At 47.0% G+C, this 27,130-nt stretch overlaps 1 protein-coding gene across 1 annotated transcript; it reads left to right on the forward strand.

The window, feature by feature from the left end:
• Window positions 1-3,055: 3,055 nt before the first annotated feature.
• Window positions 3,056-27,130, forward strand: ZFP64 (ZFP64 zinc finger protein). Its single transcript, XM_083446864.1, has 6 exons — window positions 3,056-3,255; window positions 6,984-7,223; window positions 9,118-9,279; window positions 15,921-15,983; window positions 17,440-17,691; window positions 22,276-27,130. Exons 1-6 carry the CDS (start codon window positions 3,207-3,209, stop codon window positions 23,559-23,561), a joined length of 2,052 nt encoding a protein of 683 aa, XP_083302990.1. The 5' UTR covers window positions 3,056-3,206; the 3' UTR covers window positions 23,562-27,130.

Here is a 27,130-nt window from a genome sequence, read left to right on the forward strand (position 1 = left end):
AAAAAGCAGGAACGCTGAACGAGCATGCCAGCAATCACAACTGACACTATTCCAAGCCCAGAAGGCATAAATCAGTATGCATGTGTAATCCTTTTCACCCTTAACCTGACAGAAAAAGAAGATACTCCACCGCTGCAGGCAGTGGGCAAGTACTGCACAAGCGACGTGGCACGGTAATGACAAATGTCAATCACAGGCGGAGCAAAGGGTGGGTAGGGGGAGAGACAGGCAGGGCATTCAGAAGTCAAGCTGCATCAGACAGTTCCAGATAAAATATCTGAGCATCCAGCAAGGGGAAGCTTCAACATGCAGACATGCAGCTGCCGCTGGAAAGCTCATCATTTTGGCCATCTCTGCCAGAGAACCTTGGCTCAAAAGGATACATTTCGCCTGGAAAGGTGGAGCAGGTGAGACCCTAGAAAGATGACGCGAAATGCACTTCCTACCGAAATCCCCTCTTGCAGTGGTGAGGAAACGGAGGGGCTTCAGATGTTGTTGGACGTCAACTTTCACAAGCCCCAGACAACATAGCTACTGGTCCGAGGTGATGGGAACTTTGGTCCAATAACATCTCAGTGGACTCAGGTTTCCCATCTCTGCTGTATCACCTATAGACACAGGACCATCCAAATTTTCTATAGATTCTATAGACTTTGTTGAAAATTACTAGGATGGGAGGGAGCGTTATCATTATTATTACCATTTTTATTATTTATTCCACATATTTGTTGCTTGAAGAAAAAGTGGTTCTAAAGGAATCTTAAGGCAAAGGTACAGTGATACCTCGGGTTACATACGCTTCAGGTTACATATGCTTCAGGTTACACACTTCGCTAACCCAGAAATAATGCTTCAGGTTAAGAACTTTGCTTCAGGATAAGAAGAGAAATCGCGCTCCGGCGGCAGCAGGAGGCCCCATTAGCTAAAGTGGTGCTTCAGGTTAAGAACAGTTTCAGGTTAAGAACGGACCTCCAGAATGAATTAAGTACTTAACCGGAGGTACCACTGTACAAGGATTGGCTAAACCTGCCACATTTGGGGATGTATAGAAGGATTCTACCACATGTCATTTACATCAACGACACCTTTTGAACTTTAGAATTCTTGAATTGATCCATTTGATTTTTCCAATACCGTAACAAACCCCCTGTCTCCCATCCGATTTGAGTTTTGGCTGCTATTATTAAATAAGCAAAGAAATGAAAAGAGACCGATCTCAAAGGGGGAGCAGGCTAATGCAGGGTGAAGGAAGCCCTTCAAATTGTCTCGCTTCAAACAACATAAACATGCTGCCATGTTCAATCCAGGACAGCCATTCAATCCAGGACAGCCATGAGCATGCAACTGGTACAATATTTGTATCCTATATTCTAACTAGCAGCACCCCCTCCTGCCCACCCCTATATAATAGATATATTTGGTGCATCTTATGCATTGTTGATAGGGACGCGGGTGGCGCTGTGGGTTAAACCACAGAGTCTAGGGCTTGCCGATCAGAAGGTCGTGGTTCGAATCCCCACGACGGGGTGAGCTCCCGTTGCTCGGTCCCAACTCCTGCCAACCTAGCAGTTTGAAAGCACGTCAAAAGTGCAAGTAGATAAATAGGCACCGCTTCAGCGGGAAGGTAAATGGTGTTTCCGTGCTCTGCTCTGGTTCGCCAGAAGCAGCTTAGTCATGCTGCCCACATGACCCGGAAGCTGTACGCCGGCTCCCTCGGCCAATAAAGCGAGATGAGCACTGCAACCCCAGAGTCGGCCATGACTGGACCTAATGGTCAGGAGTCCCTTTACCTTTACCTATGCATTGTTGGAAACCACCCTGGGATGAGTTTGTTGCAATAAAGGACGACCTATACATGTTAGAAATGATATAGAATTAATAATGGTCCGGATGTCAGTTGTTAGTGGCATCCCTCTGTCTCAAGAGACAATGGAGTGCACTCTGGGGGGCGGGGGTGTTAAAGTCAAACCACATTGTTTTTGTAAGGTTAGCAAGCACCAAAATGACCTCTCTGGGGCAGAAGGCTGGACAGTGTGTATGGAGTTCTTGGGCTGCCCCCTCTCGATCTCACTGATGTAATCCAAAGGAAAGCAGAGCAATATGTTTGCCACCAGCTTGCAGGAGCTGCCGGAAGGAGGCGTGCAATGCACCATCCAACTGTCTTAGGGACTCCGCTCCAGATTTGGGTAGGGTTTACTCTACAAATGTGGCTCGGGTCCAATCTTTATTGAACAATCATTGCTTTCTTTATAGAGTGCTTATATGGCAATGAGAATTCATCTTGCATTCATTCTGATTTGCTTGCAAGGTGCACATTTTCCAATTAATCACACACCTTTCAATGCATCTCCCTGTCACTTTCCAAACTGCAAAGAGGTCCATTTCTTATTTTTATTTCGAAGTGCATTTGTTATGCTAGGGTGGCGGAGCACTTTAAACCATTTTAATGCACAGACCTGAAGTTCCAGAATGCAGATATTGAGTCTCTGGAGTCACCATGTATCACCATGATTTTTTACACTAATTCTGTGTTGGCACAGCTTTTGTATTGATTATTTTAGCGGCTAACTTCTTGTATTTGTGTTTTAATAATTTAAATTTTCTAGGTGATCAGTGGACTTGTTTCGCTGGGTGGCACGCGATTGCCATAAATGAATGGGCAAGCGGGGAGAAAGCAGCTTCGGAACAGGGACGTTTAAATAGATGCACATTCCGAGCACCGAGTGAAATGTCCCCATTCGGATCTACAGTATTGTCCCGAGGATAAAGGAGGCAAAGAAAAAGAAAACCCTTTGCTGCCTTGCCGCAGCTCAGCCAGAAATGCCACCGGTAGAGCCTATTTTGCTACACTGTCCCTCGCTTTTCTCCAGGGTTGCAATCCTGTGTGCGCACTGACCGGGGAGCAAGTCCAACTCAACTCAGCAGGCTTACTCCTGAGTTGCATTGCTGCCAGAGGCATGCAAGCGCCCTTTGCTCCCTTCTGTGGGCAAAGAGCCTCGCGACGGCATCGGTTGCTGCTACAGAGCATGCTCCACAGTCCCTCCACATCCGTCCCCGCCTTCTGGTGTGTGTGGGGGGGGACACCCGCGAGGACGTTGCAAAGTCTCCTTGTTCGTTCGTTTTTCCTCTCCCCACCCCCACCCCCTTTTTTCTTTTTTGCAAAGCTGCGCCTGGCGCGCGGCTGCTGCGAATCCGCGACGGCTGCGATGAACCCGAGCGCCGCGACCGGCCAGCCTTTCGCCAGCCCCGTGCAATGTAAGTGGCTGCGCGGCTTATCCGCGCTCCCGGGCCCGGAGCTGGCAGAAGCCGCGCGGAGCCTGCGCTCCGGCCGGCCCCGAAACCTGAGTAGCGGAAGAAGCGAGCGCTCGCGCAGCCCGGGAATCTGGAGCGTGAAAACGGGGCCCGGGAACCTGGGTGGGAAGAGCAGCCGGCAGGTTGGGGAAAGGCGGGCCGGAGGGTGGCATTGAGACAAGCTGGGGGCCGGGTGAGGAGAGGGTCAAAAAAGGTGCATCGCCTTTCATAAGGAACCGGGAGGGTTTCGGGTGCTAAAGCCAGCAGGTTTGAGCATGCTTGGTGGGTTTAGTCGCATTTAATTCTCTGCAGGATTGCAGCAGATGGAGGGGGTGACACAATCCTGGTTTTTTGACCGTGCAATTTGCAGCGTGCGCCAAATCGCTGCGTGCAAGCAGATCAAGGCCTGGTTCCAGCACCTCCAATGCAATCTGGTTTGGGGTGCTGTTTTACTCTTTTGCTTGCAAGGAATTCAGAGGCCCTTCCTAGGCCAGGGCTTTTGTTCTTGCATTTGGACTTTCTGTACCCCCCCCCCCCAGCAAAAAAAGTGGTGGGGATGTATTTGTATGTACAGAAGGCTGCCTCACACCAGATTAGTCCAATCGTCCAGTACTGGCTACACTGAGTGGCATCAACATTCTTAGTATGCATATGCTCTTCCCCTAAACTAACGGTATGTCCAGCCCCATAACCTCACATGGACGCTCCATGTGCATCCTCTCCACATGAGCCATTCTGCAATTGCTCAAGGCTGAACTCAGGACGCATTAGCCTGTCCGGCACCAGAGCAATACGTTAAAAGAAAAGATGGTTTTAAAAGTTTCTTAAGCGAATGTGCTCTCTCCGTGGGAAGGTTTTAAGAGATCACACAATGGAGCTATTTGTGCTGCTGGAATTTAAATACGTTAAAGCTGCAATCCATTACACAGACTTAAAGGTAAAGGTAAAGGTACCCCTACCCGTACGGGCCAGTCTTGACAGACTCTAGGGTTGTGCGCCCATCTCACTCAAGAGGCCGAGGGCCAGCGCTGTCCGGAGACACTTCTGGGTCACGTGGCCAGCGTGACATCGCTGCTCTGGCGAGCCAGAGCCGCACACGGAAATGCCGTTTACCTTCCCGCTAGTAAGCGGTCCCTATTTATCTACTTGCACCCGGGGGTGCTTTCGAACTGCTAGGTTGGCAGGCGCTGGGACAGGACAACGGGAGCACACCCCGCCGCGGGGATTCGAACCGCCGACCTTTTGATCGGCAAGCCCTAGGTGCTGAGGCTTTTACCCACAGCGCCACCCGCGTCCCAATTACCTGGGAGTAAATCCAGTTTGAGTAAATATGCATAAAGTGACATTGCGAGCTGCCTTCCTGTGCGTGATTTCCTGGGATAAAGCTTCCATATAGCGTAAGCAGGTTAAAATGGTTAGCCTAGGGGTGTTTCAGTAGGCAATCTTGTGCCCATCACAATATCACAACCTGACCTACCTGACATTCGTTTTTATTCCATCCTTCTGGTGCATCAGTCAAGAGTGCCATACAGAAATTTAGAATAAATACATTGAAATACAAAGAATTAAGCAATACAAATAAATATGTTTTGAACAGGTGTGTGTAGGAACACAGCAGTTTGTTTGTTTTTTTAAACTGTTTAAAAGCAATTGCAAAGATCATAGGTAGAAATGAACTTAGCAAGCAAAATCTTGATGGAATTCAACCACAACAGAGGGGGTCATCCATGTTTCACAGATATTTCACAATATTGGTGCAGTCACTGAAAAGGCCTCGTCTCATCTCATTCTCCTCTCTGCACATCCGCCATTTAACTTATAGCAATCTGTAGAGGATTTAAAACCTGACATCTTGGCAACTCTCATGCATGAACATGTGCACTATTATCTTGTAACTCCAGCTGGCAATAATAAGGTCTGTGATGGATAAATAAAGGTACCTTATGTTCTACTTGTTAAATTTTTTAGTCTTGGCTGCTAGACTTGCCATCCTTCAATGCTGAGCTCCATTCCTACGGACTTCAGAAGTTAAATCTTGGAGCAGGGAGCAGATGTATCTTGACTAGTGTCAATGCACATGGATGCTAAAGCAGTGTGCAGTGTGTGGTCTGCCAGCTCACATATTGCCACTACTCCTGGAATACCCCGCAGAGGACCTTAAGGTCCGTAAATAACAACACTTTGGAGGTCCCAAGCCTCAAGGAGGTTAGATTGGTTTCAACTAGGGCCAGGGCCTTTTCAGCCCCGACGTGGTGGAAAGCTCTGTCACAAGAGACTAGGGCCCTGCAGGATTTGACATCTTTCCACAGGGCCTGGAAGATGGAGCTGTTCCGCCTGGCGTTTGGCTTAGACTCACTCTGACCCCTTATATGGGATTTGGTATATAAATTTTCCCTTGGCTTTTTTGCTGGCCCATGTAGGACCAGCATGGATAGCTGGCTCGGGGTAAATATCTGATGTTTCCTCACTTTATGGTATTGATTTATGGGCTACGATTAAAATGAAGCTGCATTTAAAGCCGTATTTTAATTAACTGTTTGTTTGTTTGTTTGTTTTTGTTTCTCTATTAAGTTTTATTGTAATTCATATTTGGTGTTAGCCGCCCTGAGCCAGGCCTGGCTGGGGGGAGCAGGGTATAAATAAAAAATTATATATTTATTTAGTGCTGAAGCTTCTTTTGAGCTGCTGATAACCTATTGTAGGATAATACAGTGGTACCTCGGGTTACATCCGCTTCAGTTTACAGACTCCGCTAACCCAGAAGTAGTGCTTCAGGTTAAGAACTTTGCTTCAGGATGAGAACAGAAATCATGCTCTGGCGGCACGGCAGCAGCAGGAGGCCCCATTAGCTAAAGTGGTGCTTCAGGTTAAGAACAGTTTCAGGTTAAGTACGGACCTCCGGAATGAATTAAGTACTTAACCCGAGGTACCACTGTACACTGGACACTCGGGTTGCGAACATGATCCGTGTGGAAGGCATGTTCACAACCCGCAGCGTCGTGTCTGCACACGTGCGGGTTGCAATTCGGCGCTTCTGCGCAAAGTTTTATTTAGCACTTCTCCGCACGCGCAATCGCCGAAACCCAGAAGTAAGCCGTTCTGGTACTTTCGGGTTTCGGCACATCTGTAACCCGAAAAAGCGCAACCTGAAGCGTCTGTAACCCGAGGTATGACTGTAATGTTTTTCTAACGCAGAGTTCACCAAGGTCAGTGAGCACACTTGAATTTTTCAGCAAGTGCTGTGGACACCAAACCCTCTTTTTTCTGCTCTGGATACTCCTCCCCCCGCCCCCCACGAGACAGAAAAAAGAAAGTGAATGCACACGTTTTCCACTTTTGTGCGCAATCTGGGTCAGAGCTAGTTGAATTAATCAGCTTGGAAAAGCACATAGAGCTGAAAGAGGAAATGAGAAAGAACATCACTCTTCCAACTTTCTCCTTCAACTCTATGTGATTTCCAAAAGAGGATACAGTAACCGCCCTCCCTACGTCATGACCAAGTGGGCAGTTCATGGGGAAGCTCAGAGGCTCAATGGGTACCAGGATGCCTGCCATGTTGGTGAGCCCTGTCCAACCATTTCTGCGTTCTTTCCAGTAACTTGCAAACAACAGACTTGGCAACACATAAAATTTCTGTTGCCATTTCGGTGGTGATTATTAATTGCTTTGTTCAATTTGATGTGTTTTGACAGTTCCAGGAGGCACCACTGTCCTGGTGGAGCTCACACCAGATATTCACATTTGTGGCCTGTGCAAGCAGCAGTTCAATAACCTAGATGCGTTCGTCGCTCACAAGAGAAGCGGCTGCCAGTTGTCCGGCACGACAGCGGAGACCACCAGCACAGTACAGTTTGTAGCAGAAGAAACCGTGCCAGCGACCCAGACCCAAACCACAACAAGGACCATCACTTCAGAAACCCAAACGATCACAGGTATTTATCCAAGAAGTTTGGGTAGTGGCATCTTCGTGGCAAAACTAAGCCCTAGCATTGTATGCTTCAGCAGCAGGGGTACCCTGGGCAAAGGAAACACTAAAGCATGGGTAGGCAAACTAAGGCCGGGGGGCCGGATCCAGCCCAATCACCTTCTAAATCCTGTCCGCGGATGGTCCGGGAATCAGCGTGCTTTTGCATGAGTAGAATGTGTCTTTTTATTTAAAATGCATCTCTGAGTTATTTGGGGGGCATAGGAATTCGTTCATTTTTTATTTCTTTTTTTCATAATATAGTCCGGCCCCCCACAAGGTTTGAGGGACAGTGGACCGGCCCCCTGCTGAAAAAGTTTGCTGACCCCTGGTCCAAACGGTTCCAATGTCATACTACTTGATGGAGCTTTGGTGTGATTTTCTATGTCAGTCTTTAGTTACATTCTGATGCCATGATGCTGACAGGGAAAGTCGCTGAAAAAGTTTGCTGACCCCTGCACTAAAGCTTTGTCCCACCGGCATCTCCAAAGAAAAGAAATGTCTTTGCTTAAGATCGTGGAGAGCTGCTGCCAGTCCGAGCTGAGAACACTGGCCTAGATTGGTCATTGGTATGGCTCAATGTATGCCACTTGTGGGTTGTGAACTTGGGGAAAAGTGCCTTAGTGGTAGAGCACATGCCTTCCGTGCAAAACGTCCCTGGTATCTCCAGTTCAAAGGTTCAGATAGCAAGTAATGGAAAAGTCCTCTCTGCCTGATCCTGGCATTCAGTCACTGCCAGTCAGAACAGTAAATACTGAGCAAGATGGGAGAAGATTCTTAGCTGCTATAAGACAGGTCTGGGCTGCATCAATAGGAGTATAGCATCTAGATCAAGGGAAGTAATAGTGCCACTGTATTCTGCTCTGGTCAGACCTCACCTGGAGTACTGTGTCCAGTTCTGGGCACCACAGTTCAAGAAGGACACTGACAAATTGGAACGTGTCCAGAGGAGGGCAACCAAAATGGTCAAAGGCCTGGAAACGATGCCTTATGAGGAACGGCTAAGGGAGCTGGGCATGTTTAGCCTGGAGAAGAGGAGGTTAAGGGGTGATATGATAGCCATGTTCAAATATATAAAAGGATGTCACATAGAGGAGGGAGAAAGGTTGTTTTCTGCTGCTCCAGAGAAGCGGACACGGAGCAATGGATCCAAACTACAAGAAAGAAGATTCCACCTAAACATTAGGAAGAACTTCCTGACAGTAAGAGCTGTTCGACAGTGCAATTTGCTGCCAAGGGGTGTGGTGGAGTCTCCTTCTTTGGAGGTCTTTAAGCAGAGGCTTGACAACCATATGTCAGGAGTGCTCTGATGGTGTTTCCTGCTTGGCAGGGGGTTGGACTCGATGGCCCTTGTGGTCTCTTCCAACTCTATGATTCTATGATTCTATTCTATGATTCTAGGTCCCTAAGCTCCCTTCCTTGTTCATTCTTGTACTTTGCCACCTATGGCAAATAAAATCACCTCCAGGTGACAGGCAGAAAAGTATTGCAAAAATTGGCTCTTTTTTTCTTCTTGCCTGTAAATGATTTGGGAAGAGGGGTAGCTTAACAACTCTCAGGGCCATTCACAAAATACACCTCCAAGGATTCTCTGCAGGGAGCCACAGCTGTTCAAATTCATAGTGCATATGGGAGCTTAGTCTCATAGCTAACTTAAAAGTTTCCTTCCTGATTAGTGAAACTTGTGGCATTTCTCTCACTGACAAGGAAGCAGTTAAGAAAAAGAAAAGAAGATTGCATTATAGTCTCGAGATGGGGAGTAAGTTTACGCTCTTCTTGTATTGAGGGTTCGCAGAAGCTATGTGGTTTTGCAGTGCTCTGATGTTAAAACAAGTCTTCTTTTTTTCCTGGTTGCTTTTGAGTTTCTGCGCCAGAGTTTGTTTTTGAGCATGGCTACCAAACCTACTTACCTGGTGAGAGCAGTGAGCCTCAGCCTGCCGCCGTTGTCACCACTACACCGAAACCTCGCGCCAGAAAGTCCGCCACATCAGGGGCGCAAAAGAAACTTAACTGCTGCTATCCAGGTAAAGTATATGCCTGTGTTTAGACCAGGCATAGGCAAACTTGGCCCTCCAGATGTTTTGGGACTACAATTACCATCATCCCTGACCACTGGTCCTGTTAGCCAGGGATCATGGTTGTAGGCCAAAAACATCTGGAGGGCCAAGTTTGCCTATGCCTGGTTTAGACAGTGTGGCAGTCTTGGGACCATAGAAGTGACTGCTTCTGTGGTTTAGATCCCCTGGCTGTTGCTGGTTCACAGATCCCTCCGTTCTATTCTGTTGCTTTGGGGTAGGAAGGTTCAAAATCTCCTTCTTCGCAGGTGGAAAAAAGCAGTGGAAATTGCTATAAACCTCATAGCGGTTGGGTTATTTATTTGTTTGCTGTGTTTACACCCCATCTTTTACTCCAAGGAGTTCAACCACCCTGAGACCTGCGGTTATAGGGCAGGTATATAAATTCAATAAATAAATAAGGTGGGTAAACATTGTTATTCCCCCTCCTATTCAATCAATCCTTTGTACAGTGGTACCTCGGGATGCAAACGGGATCCATTCCAGAGCCCCGTTCGCATCCTGAATAGAACATAAGATGCATCTGTGCGTGCACGGGTCACATTTTGCCACTTCCGCGCATGCACACGATGCCGTTGTGAGCGTCTGCACATGTGCGAGCGGCGAAACCCGGAAGTAATGCGCTCCGTTATTTCCGGGTTGCCGCAGAGCGCAACCCAAAAGCGCTCAACCTGAAGCACATTCAACCCGAGGTATGACTGTATACTGCCTTTCCAAAGTTCAAACCGTGTGCAAGGCGGCTTGCAGCATATAAAAAAATTTTGTTGTTGTTGTTGTTTAGTCGTTCAGTCGTGTCCGACTCTTCGTGACCCCATGGACCAGAGCACGCCAGGCACTTCTGTCTTCCACTGCCACCCGCAGTTTGGTCAGATTCATGTTTGTAGCTTCGAGAACACTGTCTAACCATCTCGTCCTCTGTCGTCCTCTTCTCCTTGTGCCCTCCATCTTTCCCAACATCAGGGTCTTTTCCAGTGAGTCTTCTCTTCTCATGAGGTGGCCAAAGTATTGGAGCCTCAGCTTCACGATCTGTCCTTCCAGTGAGCACTCAGGGCTGATTTCCTTAAGAATGGATGCGTTTGATCTTCTTGCAGTCCATGGGACTCTCAAGAGTCTCCTCCAGCACCATAATTCAAAAGCATCAATTCTTCGTCGATCAGCCTTCTTTATGGTCCAGCTCTCACTTCCATACATCACTACTGGGAAAACCATAGCTTTTACTATACGGACCTTTGTTGGCAAGGTGATGTCTCTACTTTTTAAAATGCTATCTAGGTTTGCCATTGCTTTCCTCCCAAGAAGCAGGCGTCTCTTAATTTCGTGGCTGCTGTCACCATCTGCAGTGATCATGGAGCCCAAGAAAGTAAAATCTCTCACTGCCTCCATTTCCTCCCCTTCTATTTGCCAGGAGGTGATGGGACCAGTGGCCATGATCTTCGTTTTTTTGATGTTGAGCTTCAGACCATATTTTGTGCTCTCCTCTTTCACCCTCAATAAAAGGTTTTTTAATTCCTCCTCACTTTCTGCCATCAAGGTTGTGTCATCTGCATATCTGAGGTTGTTGATATTTCTTCCAGCAATCTTAATTCCGGCTAGGGATTCATCCAGCCCAGCCTTTCGCATGATGAATTCTGCATATAAGTTAAATAAGCAGGGAGACAAAATACAGCCTTGTCGTACTCCTTTCCCAATTTTGAACCAATCAGTTGTTCCATATCCAGTTCTAACTGTAGCTTCTTGTCCCACATAGAGATTTCTCAGGAGACAGATGAGGTGATCAGGCACTCCCATTTCTTTAAGAACTTGCCATAGTTTGCTGTGATCGACACAGTCAAAGGCTTTTGCATAGTCAATGAAGCAGAAGTAGATGTCTTTCTGGAACTCTCTAGCTTTCTCCATAATCCAGCGCATGTTTGCAATTTGGTCTCTGGTTCCCCTGCCTCTTCTAAATCCAGCTTGCACTTCTGGGAGTTCTCGGTCCACATACTGCTTGAGCCTTCCTTGAAGAATTTTAAGCATAACCTTGCTAGCGTGTGAAATGAGTGCAATTGTGCGGTAGTTGGAGCATTCTTTAGCACTGCCCTTCTTTGGGATTGGGATGTAGACTGACCTTCTCCAATCTTCTGGCCACTGCTGAGTTTTCCAAACTTGCTGGCATATTGAGTGTAGCACCTAAACAGCCTCATCTTTTAAAATTTTAAATAGTTCAGCTGGAATACCATCACTTCCACTGGCCTTGTTATTTGCAATGCTTTCTAAGGCCCATTTGACTTCACTCTCCAGGATGTCTGGCTCAAGGTCAGCAACCACACTACCTGGGGTGTACGAGACATCCATATCTTTCTGGTATAGTTCCTCTGTGTATTCTTGCCACCTCTTCTTGATGTCTTCTGCTTCTGTTAGGTCCTTACCACTTTTGTCCTTTATTATGGTAATCTTTGAACGAAATGTTCCTTTCATATCTCCAATTTTCTTGAACAGATCTCTGGTTCTTCCCATTCTGTTGTTTTCCTCTATTTCTTTGCATTGCTCATTTAGGAAGGCCTTCTTGTCTCTCCTTGCTATTTTTTGGAATTCTGCATTCAATTTCCTGTATCTTTCTCTATCTCCCTCGCATTTTGCTTGCCTTCTCTCCTCCGCTATTTGTAAGGCCTCATTGGACAGCCACTTTGCTTTCTTGCATTTCCTTTTCATTGGGATGGTTTTCGTTGCTGCCTCCTGTATAATGTTTCGAGCCTCCATCCATAGTTCTTCAGGCACTCTGTCCAGCAATTCTAAATCCTTAAACCTGTTCCTCACTTCCACTGTGTATTCATAAGGGATTTGGTTTAGATTGTATCTTACCGGCCCAGTGGTTTTTCCTACTTTCTTCAGTTTAAGCTTGAATTTTGCTATAAGAAGCTGATGATCTGAGCCACAGTCAGCTCCAGGTCTTGTTTTTGCTGACTGTATAGAGCTTCTCCATCTTTGGCTGCAGAGAATATAATCAATCTGATTTCGATGCTGCCCATCTGGTGATGTCCATGTGTAGAGTCGTCTCTTGTGTTGTTGGAAAAGAGTGTTTGTGATGACCAGCTTGTTCTCTTGACAGAACTCTATTAGCCTTTGCCCTGCTTCGTTTTGAATTCCAAGACCAAATTTGCCAGTTGTTCCTTTTATCTCTTGATTCCCTACTTTAGCATTCCAATCCCCTATAATGAGAAGAACATCCTTCTTTGGTGTCACTTCTATAAGGTGTTGTAAGTCTTCATAGAATTGGTCAATTTCAGTTTCTTCAGCACCAGTAGTTGGTGCATAAACTTGGATTACTGTGATGTTAAAAGGTCTGCCTTGGATTCGTATCGAGATCATTCTATCATTTTTGAGATTGCATCCCAGTACAGCTTTCGCCACTCTTTTGTTGACTATGAGGGCCACTCCATTTCTTTTGCGGGTTTCTTGCCCACAGTAGTAGATATGATAGTCATCCGAACTGAATTCGCCCATTCCCGTCCATTTTAGTTCACTGATGCCCAGGATGTCAATGTTTATTCTTGCCATCTCATTTTTGACCACATCCAACTTACCCAGGTTCATGGTTCTTACATTCCAGGTTCCTATGCAATATTTTTCTTTACAGCATTGGACTTTCCTTTCGCTTCCATGCATATCCGCAACTGAGCGTCCTTTCGGCTTTGGCCCAGCCGCTTCATCAGCTCTGGATCTACTTGTACTTGTCCTCCGCTCTTCCCCAGTAGCATGTTGGACGCCTTCCGACCTGAGGGGCTCATCTTCCAGCGTCATATCTTTTATATGCCTGTTGTCTTTGTCCATGGAGTTTTCTTGGCAGGGATACTGGAGTGGCTTGCCGGTTCCTGCTCCAGGTGGATCACGTTTGGTCCAAACTCTCCACTATGACCTGTTCATCTTGGGTGCCCTGCTCGGCATAGTTCATAGCTTCTCTGAGTTCTTCAAGCCCCTTCGCCACGGCAAGGCAGTGATCCATGAAGGGGTATAAAAAAAAAAAAAAATTTTTTTTTTTTTATAAAAAAATACATAACTGCAAACATAACAAAACTAGTCATCAACAATAAGCGAAACATCAAAAAGCGCACAGCCAAATTTCCACTTAAATCACAAGATCCAGTATAAATATATAAAAAAAATTAGCAGCAACAGCAACAAACACCTACCCAAGCCCCCTACAACAACCCTGTGAGGTAGATTGGCCTGAGAGGCCCAAGGTCACCCAAGGGGCTTCATTGGTGAGTAGGGATTTGAACTCTAGTACAACACTCTAACCACTACACCACACTACCCTCTTTAGCTGGCATAGCTTTGGCAAATATTGCCTGCATATTAGCAGGAATATGATTGACAAAAATAGTCTTTGGAAGGAAAGAAAAAATGCACTTTCCAGTAAGTGAGGCTCAGCAGTATGGATTCTATATACATATAGATGATACACAGTAAAAATGGTAGCCTCCTTTTTCAGGTATTTCTTGCCTCACCCCACCCCATCCCACCCTAAGGAGTCTCAGGGACCTCAAGTGTCTTTGCCCCTCGTGAATTGTTCTTCCAAATCGTTCCTTACATCCTCTGCTTTGCTCTGCTGCTTCCAGAGGGGGAAAAAATAAATTGGAAATGCTTAAACGAATTTTAATCAGTGACATGGCCGCAAAGTTTCAAGAAGATTCATGGAAGCGCTTTTTAATTAATTTATATAGCCATTGATCACGCAGGCCAAAGTCACGGGAAGGTAGGTGGGTGGGAAGCCTTGCTTGTGTAATTAGGTCAGCTAACTTCATCAGAATGTTCTGTTTCAGAACCTGTCTTCCCTTGAGAAGTTATGCCCTGGAAGTTATGTCCATTTTTCACTGTGATTCTAACCTCAGACAGTGTTGGTAATTCAGGCAAAACACCTGCACACCTACCTACTAGGGGGTCATTGGACCTGAACCAGGAGGGTGTAGAATCAAATCCTTGCTCAGCTTTGAAGCTTGCTGAGTGTACTTCAACCTTATCTGCCTATCCGGGATCTGAGTGTGGAATTGAAGGGGGATCCCAGACCCAGGGGACCTCTCTTATCTTCCCCATGGAGCTGTCCCAAAACTGCACCCTCACTGGCTGTGTTTCGTGTCCCGAGTGGCTGGGGTATGCTTTTTGACTCTGCCAGTGTCTCTTGCTTCTCTGGATAGAGGATGGAGAGCAGGGTTATAAACTCAGATATATAAGCTAATCCCCAAATGGCAATTTAAACCTAGGTTACGGTTGCCACAACGGAATGTCTAGGTGCCTTATTTTTTCTTTTTCTTTTTTGCTGTGAAACTACTACTATTATTATTACTACTACTACTTAATTTCATTTCTGTACCGCTTTATATCTTAAAGAAAAAATCTCAAAGCAGTTTACAACACAATAAAACATCAAATAAAGTAATCCAGAATAAAATAAATTCAAGCTTCACTGAAAATATTTCAGATCCTCCTCTAAGTGGTCTTTTGCTTTCCCCATACAGTGGTACCTCGGGTTAAGTACTTAATTCGTTCCGGAGGTCTGTTCTTAACCTGAAACTGTTCTTAACCTGAAGCACCACGTTAGCTAATAGGGCCTCTTGCTGCTGCCGCGCCGCCGGAGCACGATTTCTGTTCTCATCCTGAAGCAAAGTTCTTAACCTGAGGTACTATTTCTGGGTTAGCGGAGTCTGTAACCTGAAGCGTATGTAACCCGAGGTACCACTGTATTTATTTACTTAATTTATATAGCTGCATAAGTGCTTTAGGAAGCCTGTGTGGTGTAGTGGTTAGAGTATTGGACTAGGACTTGGGATATCAAATCCCCACTCAGTCATGAAGCTCACTGGGTGCCCTTGGGCCAGTCACAGCCTCTTAAGCTACCTCACAGGGTCATTGTAGGGATTAACCGAGGAGGGGAGTGAACCATGTACTCCTTGGAGAAAAAAGTGCAATATAAACAGAATAAATAAGCTCTTCTGCTTAAACCTGGAGGGGGCAGCCACATGGAGATGTCAGTTGCCAGCGTGGCAAACAGAGATTTCCATGTGGTTGCAGTTGGACCCTCGCCAGTAGCAAAACGCGCCTGGCGCCTGGCTAATTTCTAACACCGAGGTGTGTGCGAGTTTGGGTAGAAACATGCCTACTGTACGAAGGGGAAATTTACATCTGTTGCTCCACCCACTCCTGCCTCTGCTCTGCCCACCCGAAGGTTGCCCTGAAGGAAATGCTACCCTGTTTCCTGTTGCCATGTCAATTGCGAGCAATGCCAATGTCAGGAAACAACATGGCTGTCTCCCAGCGGACTTGGTGACTGCTGGCATACGGAGAAGTTTGGCGTCCAGGGAGAGGAATAAGGAGGAGAGTTCTAGCCGAGGCCTAGTTCTAGGTCATGTATGCCTGTTGAGGACCAGGGTTGCACTAGGCCCAGGGAGACCTGGGTTCAAATCCCCAGTCATTGACCTTGGGCCACTCAAAGATTTAAAGTTGTTGTGTGGCGGGGGGAATCGCGTACCCTTCCCTGGGACCCTTGGAGAAAGCGTAGGGTAAAAGTCAATAAATATATAATAGCTGGCCCTCTCCTTTTTTCCCCTCCCCAGGCTGCCAGTTCAAGACATCCTACGGTATGAAAGACATGGAACGACATTTAAGAACACACACTGGTAAGCAGCCTTATAGAGCCTTAAACTGAGTTATATAGCCCTAATTTCCCTACCTGCCCCCCACCACCAATGTACACAGATCTTCTGGGCCCATTTGCGTTCTGCTTACGGGCGCAGACTTCACTTGGATAAATATGATAACATTTGGAATGAGTTTATACCGAACGTAGTAGGCGATTAACATCTATATATGCATTAAGATAATAACACTGTATCAGTTTATACAGGAGTGCATGAGAGTGTGTTACATTGCAATTTTGTATTTGTATTTTTTTCCTTAAACACATCTTTGTTCTTTTTCCTCCCTCATTTCCACCCCCAGGAGTACCTGCAGACTTGAAGTAACCCTGAGATTTGCAGGTGCTAAAAAAATCTTTGGGCGAGGGGAGTACCTGAGGCGGAAGGAATTGGGCAACCCATAAATATCACACAGAATGTTGAGAGAGTGGGGGGGGTGGGGACTGACAACCATGGGAGGGGGAAAGGAGAGGCTGGAAAGGGGAAGAAAGGAGACAGAGATATGAAAATGGGTAGAATGAAGCATCCCATTCTCTGGAAAGGTCACTTATTGGTTCATAAAGGTAAAGGGACCCCTGACCATTAGGTCCAGTCTTGGCTGACTCTGGGGTTGCAGCGCTCATCTCACTTTATTGGCTGAGGGAGCCGGCCTACAGCTTCCGGGTCATGTGGCCAGCACGACTAAGCCGCTTCTGGTGAACCAGAGCAGCGCACGGAAATGCCGTTTACCTTCCCGCTGGAGCGGTACCTACTTATCTACTTGCACTTGACGTGCTTTCGAACTGCTAGGTTGGCAGGAGCAGGGACCGAGCAACGGGAGCTCACCCCGTCGCGGGGATTCGAATCGCCGACCTTCTGATTGGCATGTCCTAGGCTCTGTGGTTTGACCCACAGCGCCACCCGAGTCCCATTTCTTGGTTCATGCTGAGAAGCTATTTTAAAGCGTCCCAAGGATGGAAGCATGATTTGCTGATAGACTTCAATGGATAAATAAAATATTTTAGCATAGCTTGGATTCCACCCTCCTCTCCATTAAGAAAAACCGAAACGGAAAGAAAAGGATCCACCAGGACATACTCAATAGGTGTAGAAGGATGACTGACTATTGAGGTGGAAGATGGTGCAGGGAGGGGATAGAATTGGGTGGCTGGAGCCCTTATCGAAAGCATTGCACACTGCAGTGTTTTGTTTCAGATCCCACCTGTAAAATTAATATATTGCAAGCAGATGCATTCTCAAAACTATGCCTGCCTCTCTGCACATCCTCAGTTTGCTGGAGAAAAAGACAAATAGCATGGAGGAAACCTCTAAAGTATAATAAGCCCATGACAAAAGGGGAAAGGGAAACATTCTTCCATTAAGGATCTCTTTGTTCCGTGTAATGCAACTGATCTCAACCCTGCTGCACCTTGGCTTTTTGTTGTTGCCATTGTCTTAGGTGACAAGCCCCACAAATGTGAGGTGTGCGGAAAGAGCTTCAGCCGCAAAGACAAGCTGAAAATGCACATGCGATCCCACAGTGGAGTGAAGCCCTACAAGTGCAAGCACTGTGACTACGCAGCTTCCGAAAGCAGCAGCCTGAACAAGCACCAGCGCATCCATTCAAACGAGCGCCCTTTCAAGTGCCAGATCTGCCCTTACGCAAGCCGCAATTCCAGCCAGCTCACGGTGCATCTCAGGTCCCATACAGGTAAGGACAGGGGCAGGTTTGCCATACGTTGTCTCGCGTTGGGATAGGGGGATCAGATGCTCCGTGATTATTGCAGGGAGGAAAAAGACAAAGGGGCTTCACGCGATCCGATGATCTTGCAAAGCCTTAAGCAGAGAGCTTTCCACAGAGCTTTTCGGGCCAGCTGAGTGGTGATGTTTGCAAACCTCCTTTTAGCTGTGTTTCCCTGCCCCAAATATTTATATACAAGCACGTCTCACTATGCAAACACAACAACTTCTCAGGAAATCAATTGCTAGGCGAGAGTTCACATAACGACTCTTCAAATTCCATTGGTTCCTATGGGGAAATTTTGACTGTATTCCTGACCATGGAAATCTGTCCCCCAAATGACGGAAAACCCTCTTGAACCTTGCAAAAGGCAAACAAGGAAGGAGAAAATGTTCTCTTATTTGTCCAGTCTCTCCTATTCCTCCCACCATGGTTTCTGTTGAAATGGCTGTCGCAAGACCAGCAAAACACCAAAAAGTAAGGCATCTCTAAGGCTGATTATTGGTTTACAGAGGAGGACATGGAGGACTGGCTATTTGGGTATCTGAATCTACAATGTGCATAGCAAGGTTCCTCGTTTTTGTAAAGTGAATTTTCATAGAGCGAGCAGTTGGATAGCAGTTGAGTCTATAAGGCACAGGTTTCCCAACACTCACATGTGTATAAAAGTCTAGTGCTGGATTCGTTGGGGAAAACTATTAAGAACCTGCATCACACTGGAACTCCCAACAGTTGGCCTGCTCAAAGGTTGCCTGTAAGTATCTCACATCTTAAGGCGTTCACCAGACATTGCCCATGTCCTCTCCAGATGCTGTTCCACCCATTATGAGTAAAAACTTAAAACTACAGAGCTGCGTCAGGGCCAAACCAGGGCTGTGGGCTGACCTGCTTCAGTGTGGAGGATCTCAAAGTTAGGGTTCCTAGGACCAACAGCTGGAGCTGGAGCCTGAGGAACAGCAAGCCAGAGCCCCTGGTCTGTTGACCTGGCATGGTCAGAAGGCCAGGGTGCTAAATCTTTCTACTAGGCATTGCCCATCCACAGGCTTTGTGTTGCTTATCAAGTGCAAGGAATGATGCAGCACGCCTGTGCCTAGAGAGGACTTCCCAGGTGCGTTGAGGTTCTTGGAATGTGATGCTCTGCCCTTTCACACAACCCTGCTAGAATCTCCAAAGGAAAGGCTATCCTTGCCATCTCTGCTTGGACTCAGATCCTGCAGGTCTTAGGCTCGGCCATTCAGTAAAGGTAAAGGAACCCCTGACCATTAGGTCCAGTCATGGCCGACTCTGGGGTTACGGTGCTCATCTCACTTTATTGGCCGAGGGAGCTGGCATACAGCTTCCGGGTCATGTGGCCAGCATGACTATGCCGCTTCTGGCGAACCAGAGCAGCGCACGGAAACGCTGTTTACCTTCCCGCTGGAGCGGTGCCTATTTATCTACTTGCACTTGACGTGCTTTCGAACTGCTAGGTTGGCAGGAGCAGGGACTGAGCCACGGAAGCTCACCCCGTCACGGGGATTCGAACCGCCAACCTTCTGATCGGCAAGCCCTAGGCTCTGCGGTTTAACCCACAGCGCCACCCGCGTCCCAGCCATTCAGAAGTCCCCTCTTAATTTCCATTCTCTTCTTGCATGGGCATTTCATTTTTTACAAATGAAGCTCTGCAAAGAAAAAGAAAATAGTAATAAATTAAGTTTCCTTTGCCAAAGTCAAATCCAATAGGGTCATTGAGGAGGAAAAACAACTGGCGACACAGATCAATCTCTAGATTGGAACATTAAATGTACGGCTGACATTTAGCTTCTGCAGATCTCCTCTAGTATGGCTTGGCATCTGAAATTGGGGACTATTGGATCATGTGCCGCACCCGGTTTTCATCAGGAAAGTGGGTAAAAATCCAATGACTGTCTATTGCAGTTCACCAGTGGTATACGCAGCTGGAAGGGCCAGCCTGTAAAACAAATTGAACTGGCAGGCTGTGTGTCTTCATTAATAAAATGTGTATAATAAACATTTTACACCCAGGGTCTCAATTATTAAGCAAGCTTGTGGATTAGCACAGTATGCCACATCGCAATTTGAAATATCTTCTGCCCGATCAATGAAATATGTAGCCGGGTAAGCAACTTGCGCTTACATTTTATTTTATTTTTTTACAGTCTCCCATTTATGAAGATCTATAAAATATTAACTGGTAAAGTAAATTAAGCCATGTGTGTTGTGATTTTTTAAAAGAGCTGCAACGTTCACTGAACCAAGGACCTCCTTACATTTTATTTCTGCCTTAAATGGCACCCCGTGGCTCATTCACTCACTTCTGAGTGTGTGTGCGTGATATACACGGAATAACAAAGGAGCTCCGCGCTGTTCAAGTAGCTTAGAGCAGCAATAAGTCAACAGTGCTGCTTTGTGATGTGGTATTAGCGATAATTGGCTACTCTTTGCGAAACGAAAACCCCGCCGTTCGTATTGTGAAAGGTATCAATACTGTGCATGTTTGCGCTGTTATTGCTCTGTTGATTAGGCAGGTCCTACCAGCTGTGGAGGCGTAACGCTACGAAAGCTAAGGCATGTTTTCGGATATAATTCCTGCAAATTGTTGTGCAGAGGTCTGTCTTTGCTCCTGAACATTGGTATTCTCCATTTACTCTCCTTTTCAATGCATTCTGTTTGCTTTCCTTTTCAAACAGATACTTCGCTTGGGGGGGGGGAAACAATAATGTTACTATAATAATTAAATATGCAAAGCTTGCATATCAGACCGGCAGACAAATAACTGGAGGAGAGCTATTGAGAGATATGGGGGAAAGCGAAGGGCAGACAAGGAAATGGTGGCATTTCAGAATGTAGGTTTCAGAAGGCAGGTGTCCTGTCTTCCCTCCCCTTCAGATAGTATGTATAAAGATGCATTTATTTGCATTTGATGTTAAAGTGCTGGGTTTGTACATTTGTGGCTGCAGACAAATTATGCCCTGTCCCGCTCAAAAGAAGAGAAACCCATCTCTTGCGAAAGAGGGGTGGGGACGATGAAATTTTATGGTGCAAATTGACAGAACAGGCACTAAAATGACTGATGGGGTCTCAGCCGAAAGGGATCCCGGTGTTGCAATGGGTAGCATGATGAAAACTTGGGTCCATTCATTTCAGTGGGACTACGCTGAGAAAGACTGGGCACAACCCAAAGTGTCATGGCACCTTCAAAGTCGTAGTAAATTCATTGTGGCCAAAGATTTTGTGGGCTCAAGCCCTCTTCATCAGATGTCAAAGTAAATTTTATTAGCCTTTAGGGCAGCCTTTCTCAACCTGTGGGTCCCCAGATGTTGTTGGACTTCAACTCCCATCATCCCTGAGCTCCGGCCTTGCTAGCTAGGGGTGATGGGAGTTGTAGTCCAACAACATCTGGGGACCCACAGGTTGAGAAAGGCTGCTTTGGGGTGTCCAAAGATTCTTGATTATTTTTGTTAAGCTGTGGGGTTTGCTTTGTGATGCCATTGGCTTGGATAGTTTTAAAAGGGGAGGCGGGCAAATTTGTGGAGGATAATGCTTTCAGTGGCTGGTAGTCAAGATGGCTGTATATTACGTCCATTTTTTGGAGGCAATATGCTACTCTGAATACCAGTTGCTGGGGGTCACTCCCTGGAGACTTCTGTGGTGTTTGTGGGATTTCCATGTGCAGCTATGGGATGGCAGCTATGGGAAGAGAATCCTAGACGCAGTGGTGCTTTAGTCTGATCTAGCAGGAGTCTCCTCATGTTCATGGGCTAGCTCCAGGTTGCTCACCAGAACAAGACGGTTTGATCATATAATGTCAATCCTGGCCCGACTACACTGCCTGCCAATTAGTTTCGGGCCCAATTCAAAGTGCTGGTGTTGACCTATAAAGCCTTACAATAGGCATGCACAGACTACGGCCCTCCAAATGTTTGGGACTACAATTCCCATCATCCCTAGCTAGCAGGACCAGTGGTCAGGTATGGTGGGAACTGTAGTCCTAAGCATCTGGAGGGCCGGAGTTTGCCTATGCCTGCTTCACACAGCTCAGGACCTCAAAACCTTAAGGACCATCTCTCCCCATATGAATCGCCCCAGACCTTGCACTTGTCATCCGAGGCCCTTCTCTATGTCCCCCTCTCCCCAAGAGGTTTGTAGGGATACAACACGAGAAGAGGCCTTTTCTGTGGTGGCTCCCCATCTGTGGAATGCTCTCCCTACAGAGGTTCTCCTGGCACCATCATTACATGTCTTTAGATGGCTGGCAAAAACTTTCCTCTTATTTATTCCTCTTATTATTTAATGGCCTGATAAATGTGTTGCAGGTGGGTACTGTTATTTGATTTTATCATTATGATATTATGATTAATTTTATTATGCTATCTGTTTTTATTCTTTGTTTTTTATTATTACACTCTGTAAAATATGTTTTTAGTGTTCGACACTTCCTATAAAATCATCATCTTTCAGAAACACCAATACAAATCCATTGGAATTTATCCTTATTGTCCTGCATCTCTTGGTCCAAACACCCCTAATTCGAAACGCTTTTCTCACGGACAGGAGACGCTCCCTTCCAGTGCCGCCTCTGCAGCGCCAAATTCAAAATCAACTCGGACTTGAAGAGGCACATGCGCGTGCACACGGGGGAGAAGCCCTACAAGTGCGACTACTGCGACGTGCGCTGCGCCATGAAGGGCAACCTGAAGTCGCACATCCGCATTAAGCACAGCATGGAGAACGCCTACCGGTGCCTCGAGTGCGAGTTCCAGTGCGGGAACAAGACCAGCCTCCGGCACCACCTGCGCACCCACCAGCCTGAGCAGCCGGTGAAATGCTCCGAGTGCAGCTACTCCTGCTCCAACAAGGCCACCCTCAAGGTGCACGAGAGGATCCACTTCAAGGACCGGCCGTTCAAGTGCGAGTTCTGCAGCTTCGACACCAAGCAACGCAGCAACCTCACCACACACATGAAGAAGGCACACGGGGACAAGGTCAGGGCCAAGAAGAAGGCGGCCGAGAAGGGGGAAGGAGACCGGCCGAAGGAAGGCGGCTCCAGGCAAGTGGCCAGGCTGGAGGCCAAGAAAGCTTTCAAGTGCGATCTCTGCGAGGCCTCGTTCGTCCGGGAAGACTCCTTGCGGAGCCACAAGAGGCAGCACATCGAGTACAACGGGGCGAAGAACCCGGAGCTGGCCGTTTTGCAGTTCCAGGTGGACCCCACGAGGCCAAGCGGCGCCCCTATTACCGTCAGCCACCTCCAGGTCCCACTGCAGGCTTCACCTTACGGCAAAGGGCAGGTGAAGATCATCGTCGGACATCAGGTACCCCAAGCCGGCGGTCTGGTGCAAGCGGCTTCTGTGAACATTGTACCGCCAACCTTAATAAGCCAGAACCAAGAAGATCTGTCTGGCAACGGCCAGTTGCAAATCTTGCAGCAAGTGAGCTTGCTGGCTCCCCCTCTGCCCCCGGGGTCTCAAGCGGAAAGCATTTCAATGGGCCAACCGGCCGTGCTCCTCACAACCCACAGTCCAGGGGACAGAAGCATGCCCGGCCAGACTCTGATACCCGACATCCCTGTAGGCAGCCACGAAGCCTCGGCTACCCAGGCTTTCATCAGCAGTGCTGAGATCAGCTGCTCCGACTTGGAAGGACTCAATGCTTTGATTCAGGAAGGGGCTGGGGAGGTGACAGTGGTGAGCGATGAGGACCAGAGCATCACTGTGGCCACCTCGGTGCCCCCTCCTCCCATCTTTTCCTCCCCTTCTCACGCCGACGTGCCCAAGCAAGTCTACTCCATTATCCAAAGTGGTGCAAGTTTGCTGTGTCCTGCAGACTCCATACCAGATTAGTTCAAGAAGAGCGCATTTGCTCAGCGCTCAGTTAGCACATCAGATTTGGCCCTGGATCCAGATTAGAGTACAGAAGTACAGAAGGCGAAGCGATCCCTGATGTTGTGCCAGTTCATTGCTTCACTCCAGGGGTAGCCCAGCTGTCGTCGGACTATAGCTCCCATCATCCCTGACCATCAGCCAGACCGACTTGGGGGCTGATGGGAGTTGTAGTCCAACAACGTTCTTAGGGCACCGTGTTGACTGCCCCTGCATTCCATGCCTTACTGCAAATAGAGCCCCTCCTCTTATAGAATACAGCGGCAGCTCAGTTCTCAAATGTCTCCATTGACAAACGTTTCGGAACCTGAACGCCGAAAACCCAGAAGTGAATGCTTCTGTTTCCGACCACGCCTCAGAAGTCAAATGGCTTCTGCTGTGTGTTTTTCAATTTTCTCAACTGAATTTGCCGACAGCTCTTTGCGCCTTGGTTTTCGAACGTTTCAGAACCCGAACGGTCTTCCGGGATGGATTACATATGAGAACCGAGGTACCACTGTATTGCGTGCATGTTTTAACAGGCTTAGTGGTGGTTATGCTTTTGAGACCAGGGAGCGGAGAAAGTATGAGATTCTACAAACAGGGGCCACCCAGTGAGGTGCAGTATTCATTACACACGGTTCGTCTCTTGCCCATTCCTGCGCTAGATTGTTCGTTTGGTGCACGACACAATATTTCACAGCTGCTTGGTAGCAAATACTGTCCCTCCTACACCTTTTGCCCCATTTGAAGGTTACAGCCTTAAAATACATATAGCAAAAAAAGTTGCACCGAAATTATCTTACAGCTTCACAGCCAACTCCAGTCACGATGTTTGTAACCCAGCGAATTTCAGGGAAGAGTGTGTTGTTGTTTTTCTTCCAATTCCGCATTGGCTTTCATTTCCCAGGCTTTCCACAATCATGTTCAAAGTAAATATAATATATTTTGAAATAATGGCACAGCCTTGGACTGTAATCCTATGCCAAATTGTACTGTAATTGCAATTATGCAGAGATTTTGGTAGGACTAAGTAATCCGAGACTGCAAGGTTCGCTCCAAAAACAGGGTTTGAGCGGGGAGGTCCGACACTTTAATTTTTTTTTGCTGGCTGCGTTTCTGCATCTTTGATGGTAGCTTGATGTGCATGTAAATAGGCAGAAGATGCTAGTCCTATAGGGAGAAAGGAGCACTGCTGCAAAAGCACTGGATTTGCATCCAGCCAACCTTAACCTTACAGCCAATCCAGCACCAGCTGTCAGCTTCCTTGTCAGTCTCAGTGTTGCTATCATAGAACTCAGTAGAGCGGGGCGTTGACGTTTCTGTCTGGGTCCCAGCCATCGCTGGAATAGATAAAGAAACAAAATTTATATACCACTTGATTGTAAAAAACCTAAGCGGTTTACAAAAAAATATGTAAGTTTTAAAAAGTTTAATATTTGAAAATATTCAACAAATGTTTAAAAACAACAGTAACTTCTTAATGTCTGGATAAAGGTAAAGGGACCCCTGACCATTAGGTCCAGTCATGACCGACTCTGGGGTTGCAGCACTCATCTTGCTTTATTGGCCGAGGGAGCCGGCGTACAGCTTCCGGGTCATGTGGCCAGCATGACTAAGCTGCTTCTGGCGAACCAGAGCAGTGCACGGAAACGCCGTTTACCTTCCCACTGGAGCGGTACCTATTTATCTACTTGCACTTTGACATGCTTTCGAACTGCTAGGTTGGCAGGAGCTGGGACCGAGCAACGGGAACTCACCCCGTCGCGGGGATTTGAACCGCCGACCTTCGGATCGGCAAGTCCTAGGCTTTGTGGTTTAACCCACAGCGCCACCCGCATCTGGATAGGCCTGCCCAGATGAAAATGTTCTAACCAGGCACCAACCAAGTATTGCAAAGGGGTCTGTGTGATGTCAGTAGGCAGGGAGTTCCAAAGTTTAGGTGTCGCTACACTAAAAGATTGGAAAATGGTAAGAAAAACCTGCCTTGGTCCTGTTGATGATATAGGAGCCGAACAATAAAAATAAGTTGACGTGACCTGGGGATTTTGCTCAAAGCAAAAGCCGGTCGACTCCTTTTTGAATATCGGATAGTCTGTATTGGAACCCAATGGAACAGCTCTTGAACCACAGCATAAGCCAGAATTGTGTGCCGTCCTCCCTTGCAGCCAAACAGCAGTGTAGCCTGGGGCAGCTACGTTCTGCGCACAAGCCAAGCTATATTTGCGATTTGTGGGTTTCAGTGCAGTAAGCTCACTTATTTCAGGCATTCCATGCATACTCTCTGTCGCCAGCCATGAGGCAGAACATCGTATCTCAATGCTGTACAGTGGAACCTCGGCTTGCGAACATAATCCGTACAGGAGGCACATTCGCAACCCGCAGCGCTCCGTTTGCACATGTGCGGGTCGCGATTCAGTGCTTCTGTGCATGCGCAAAGCGTGATTTAGCACTTCTGCGCGAGTGCCGAAATCTGGAAGAAACCCATTCTGGTACTTCCAGGTTCAGCGCGGTGCGCAACCCGAAATCACATAGCCTGAAGCATCTGAAACCCGAGGTACCACTGTACAAACTCGGTGGGGCAGTTTGGCAATAATGAGCAGATTTCATTGTGTGTGTTCCTGACTATATGGGCAGATTTTAAAAAAGAACCTGAAGCAGAGGTCCCTCCCATTTCTGCAACTTTCAATAAGAGCAGCTGCAGTCAATGTATCATTTGGGGGTTCTAATTAACAAGATCACACCTGCACAACATGTGACCCGCTGAGTGCAGCCAGCCATGCAGTGCAGCCCATCAGAGGTTTGCTATGTTGGGCTTGGAGGACCATGTTGTATTAACCCACATTGCACCATTTCACTGAAAAAAATTGAGCCAGCAATCTGCTTTCTGATATGAACAAGCTTCGTTTCCAAAGGATGTTTGCAGCAGATCGCTGGGGAAGGGGAAAGAATCCCATTCCGCCTTATTTTGTGTGTTGGGAGATAGGCAGTCAGGATTTATTTTATTTCATCCATAGGTGGTGCTAGAACTCAAGCTGAGGTCTGAGCTGAAGTGTATTACTTTAAGGATAGGTTTGTCTTCACAGGTACTATTGCAGGCAACAGAGCTGTCGAAGGCAGGATGTCTCTGAATTTCTGGCCATCACAGGTGGAGAGAGGGCTTCTGTGTTCATGTCCAACTTGAAGGCTTTCCACAGGCATCTGGTTGGCCACTGTGAGAACAGAATGCTGGATTAGATAGGCTGCCTGAATCCAGCAGGCTGCTTTTACATTCTCATCTTCAAACAGGATGAAGTCTCGTTTCTTTCTGATGAGTCTAAAAGGGTAGCAAAGCGTCGATCAGTAAACAATGCAGAATTGGAACTGATGAAAATTGAATTTGTCATTGAAAATGGTGCCCCTCTTAAGGTTTAATCACAAGCATGTATTCGCACATACATGCACACGCATAACAGTTTCTCAACACGAAGGTGAAACTAAGGGTACGGCTTGCATAACTCCCAACAGCTCCCTCAAAGCTTACTGTAGTAAAATAAAATAAAATGCTTACA

This window comes from Podarcis tiliguerta (assembly GCF_965153285.1).
Source record: "Podarcis tiliguerta genome assembly, chromosome: 6".
Taxonomy (NCBI): domain Eukaryota; kingdom Metazoa; phylum Chordata; class Lepidosauria; order Squamata; family Lacertidae; genus Podarcis; species Podarcis tiliguerta.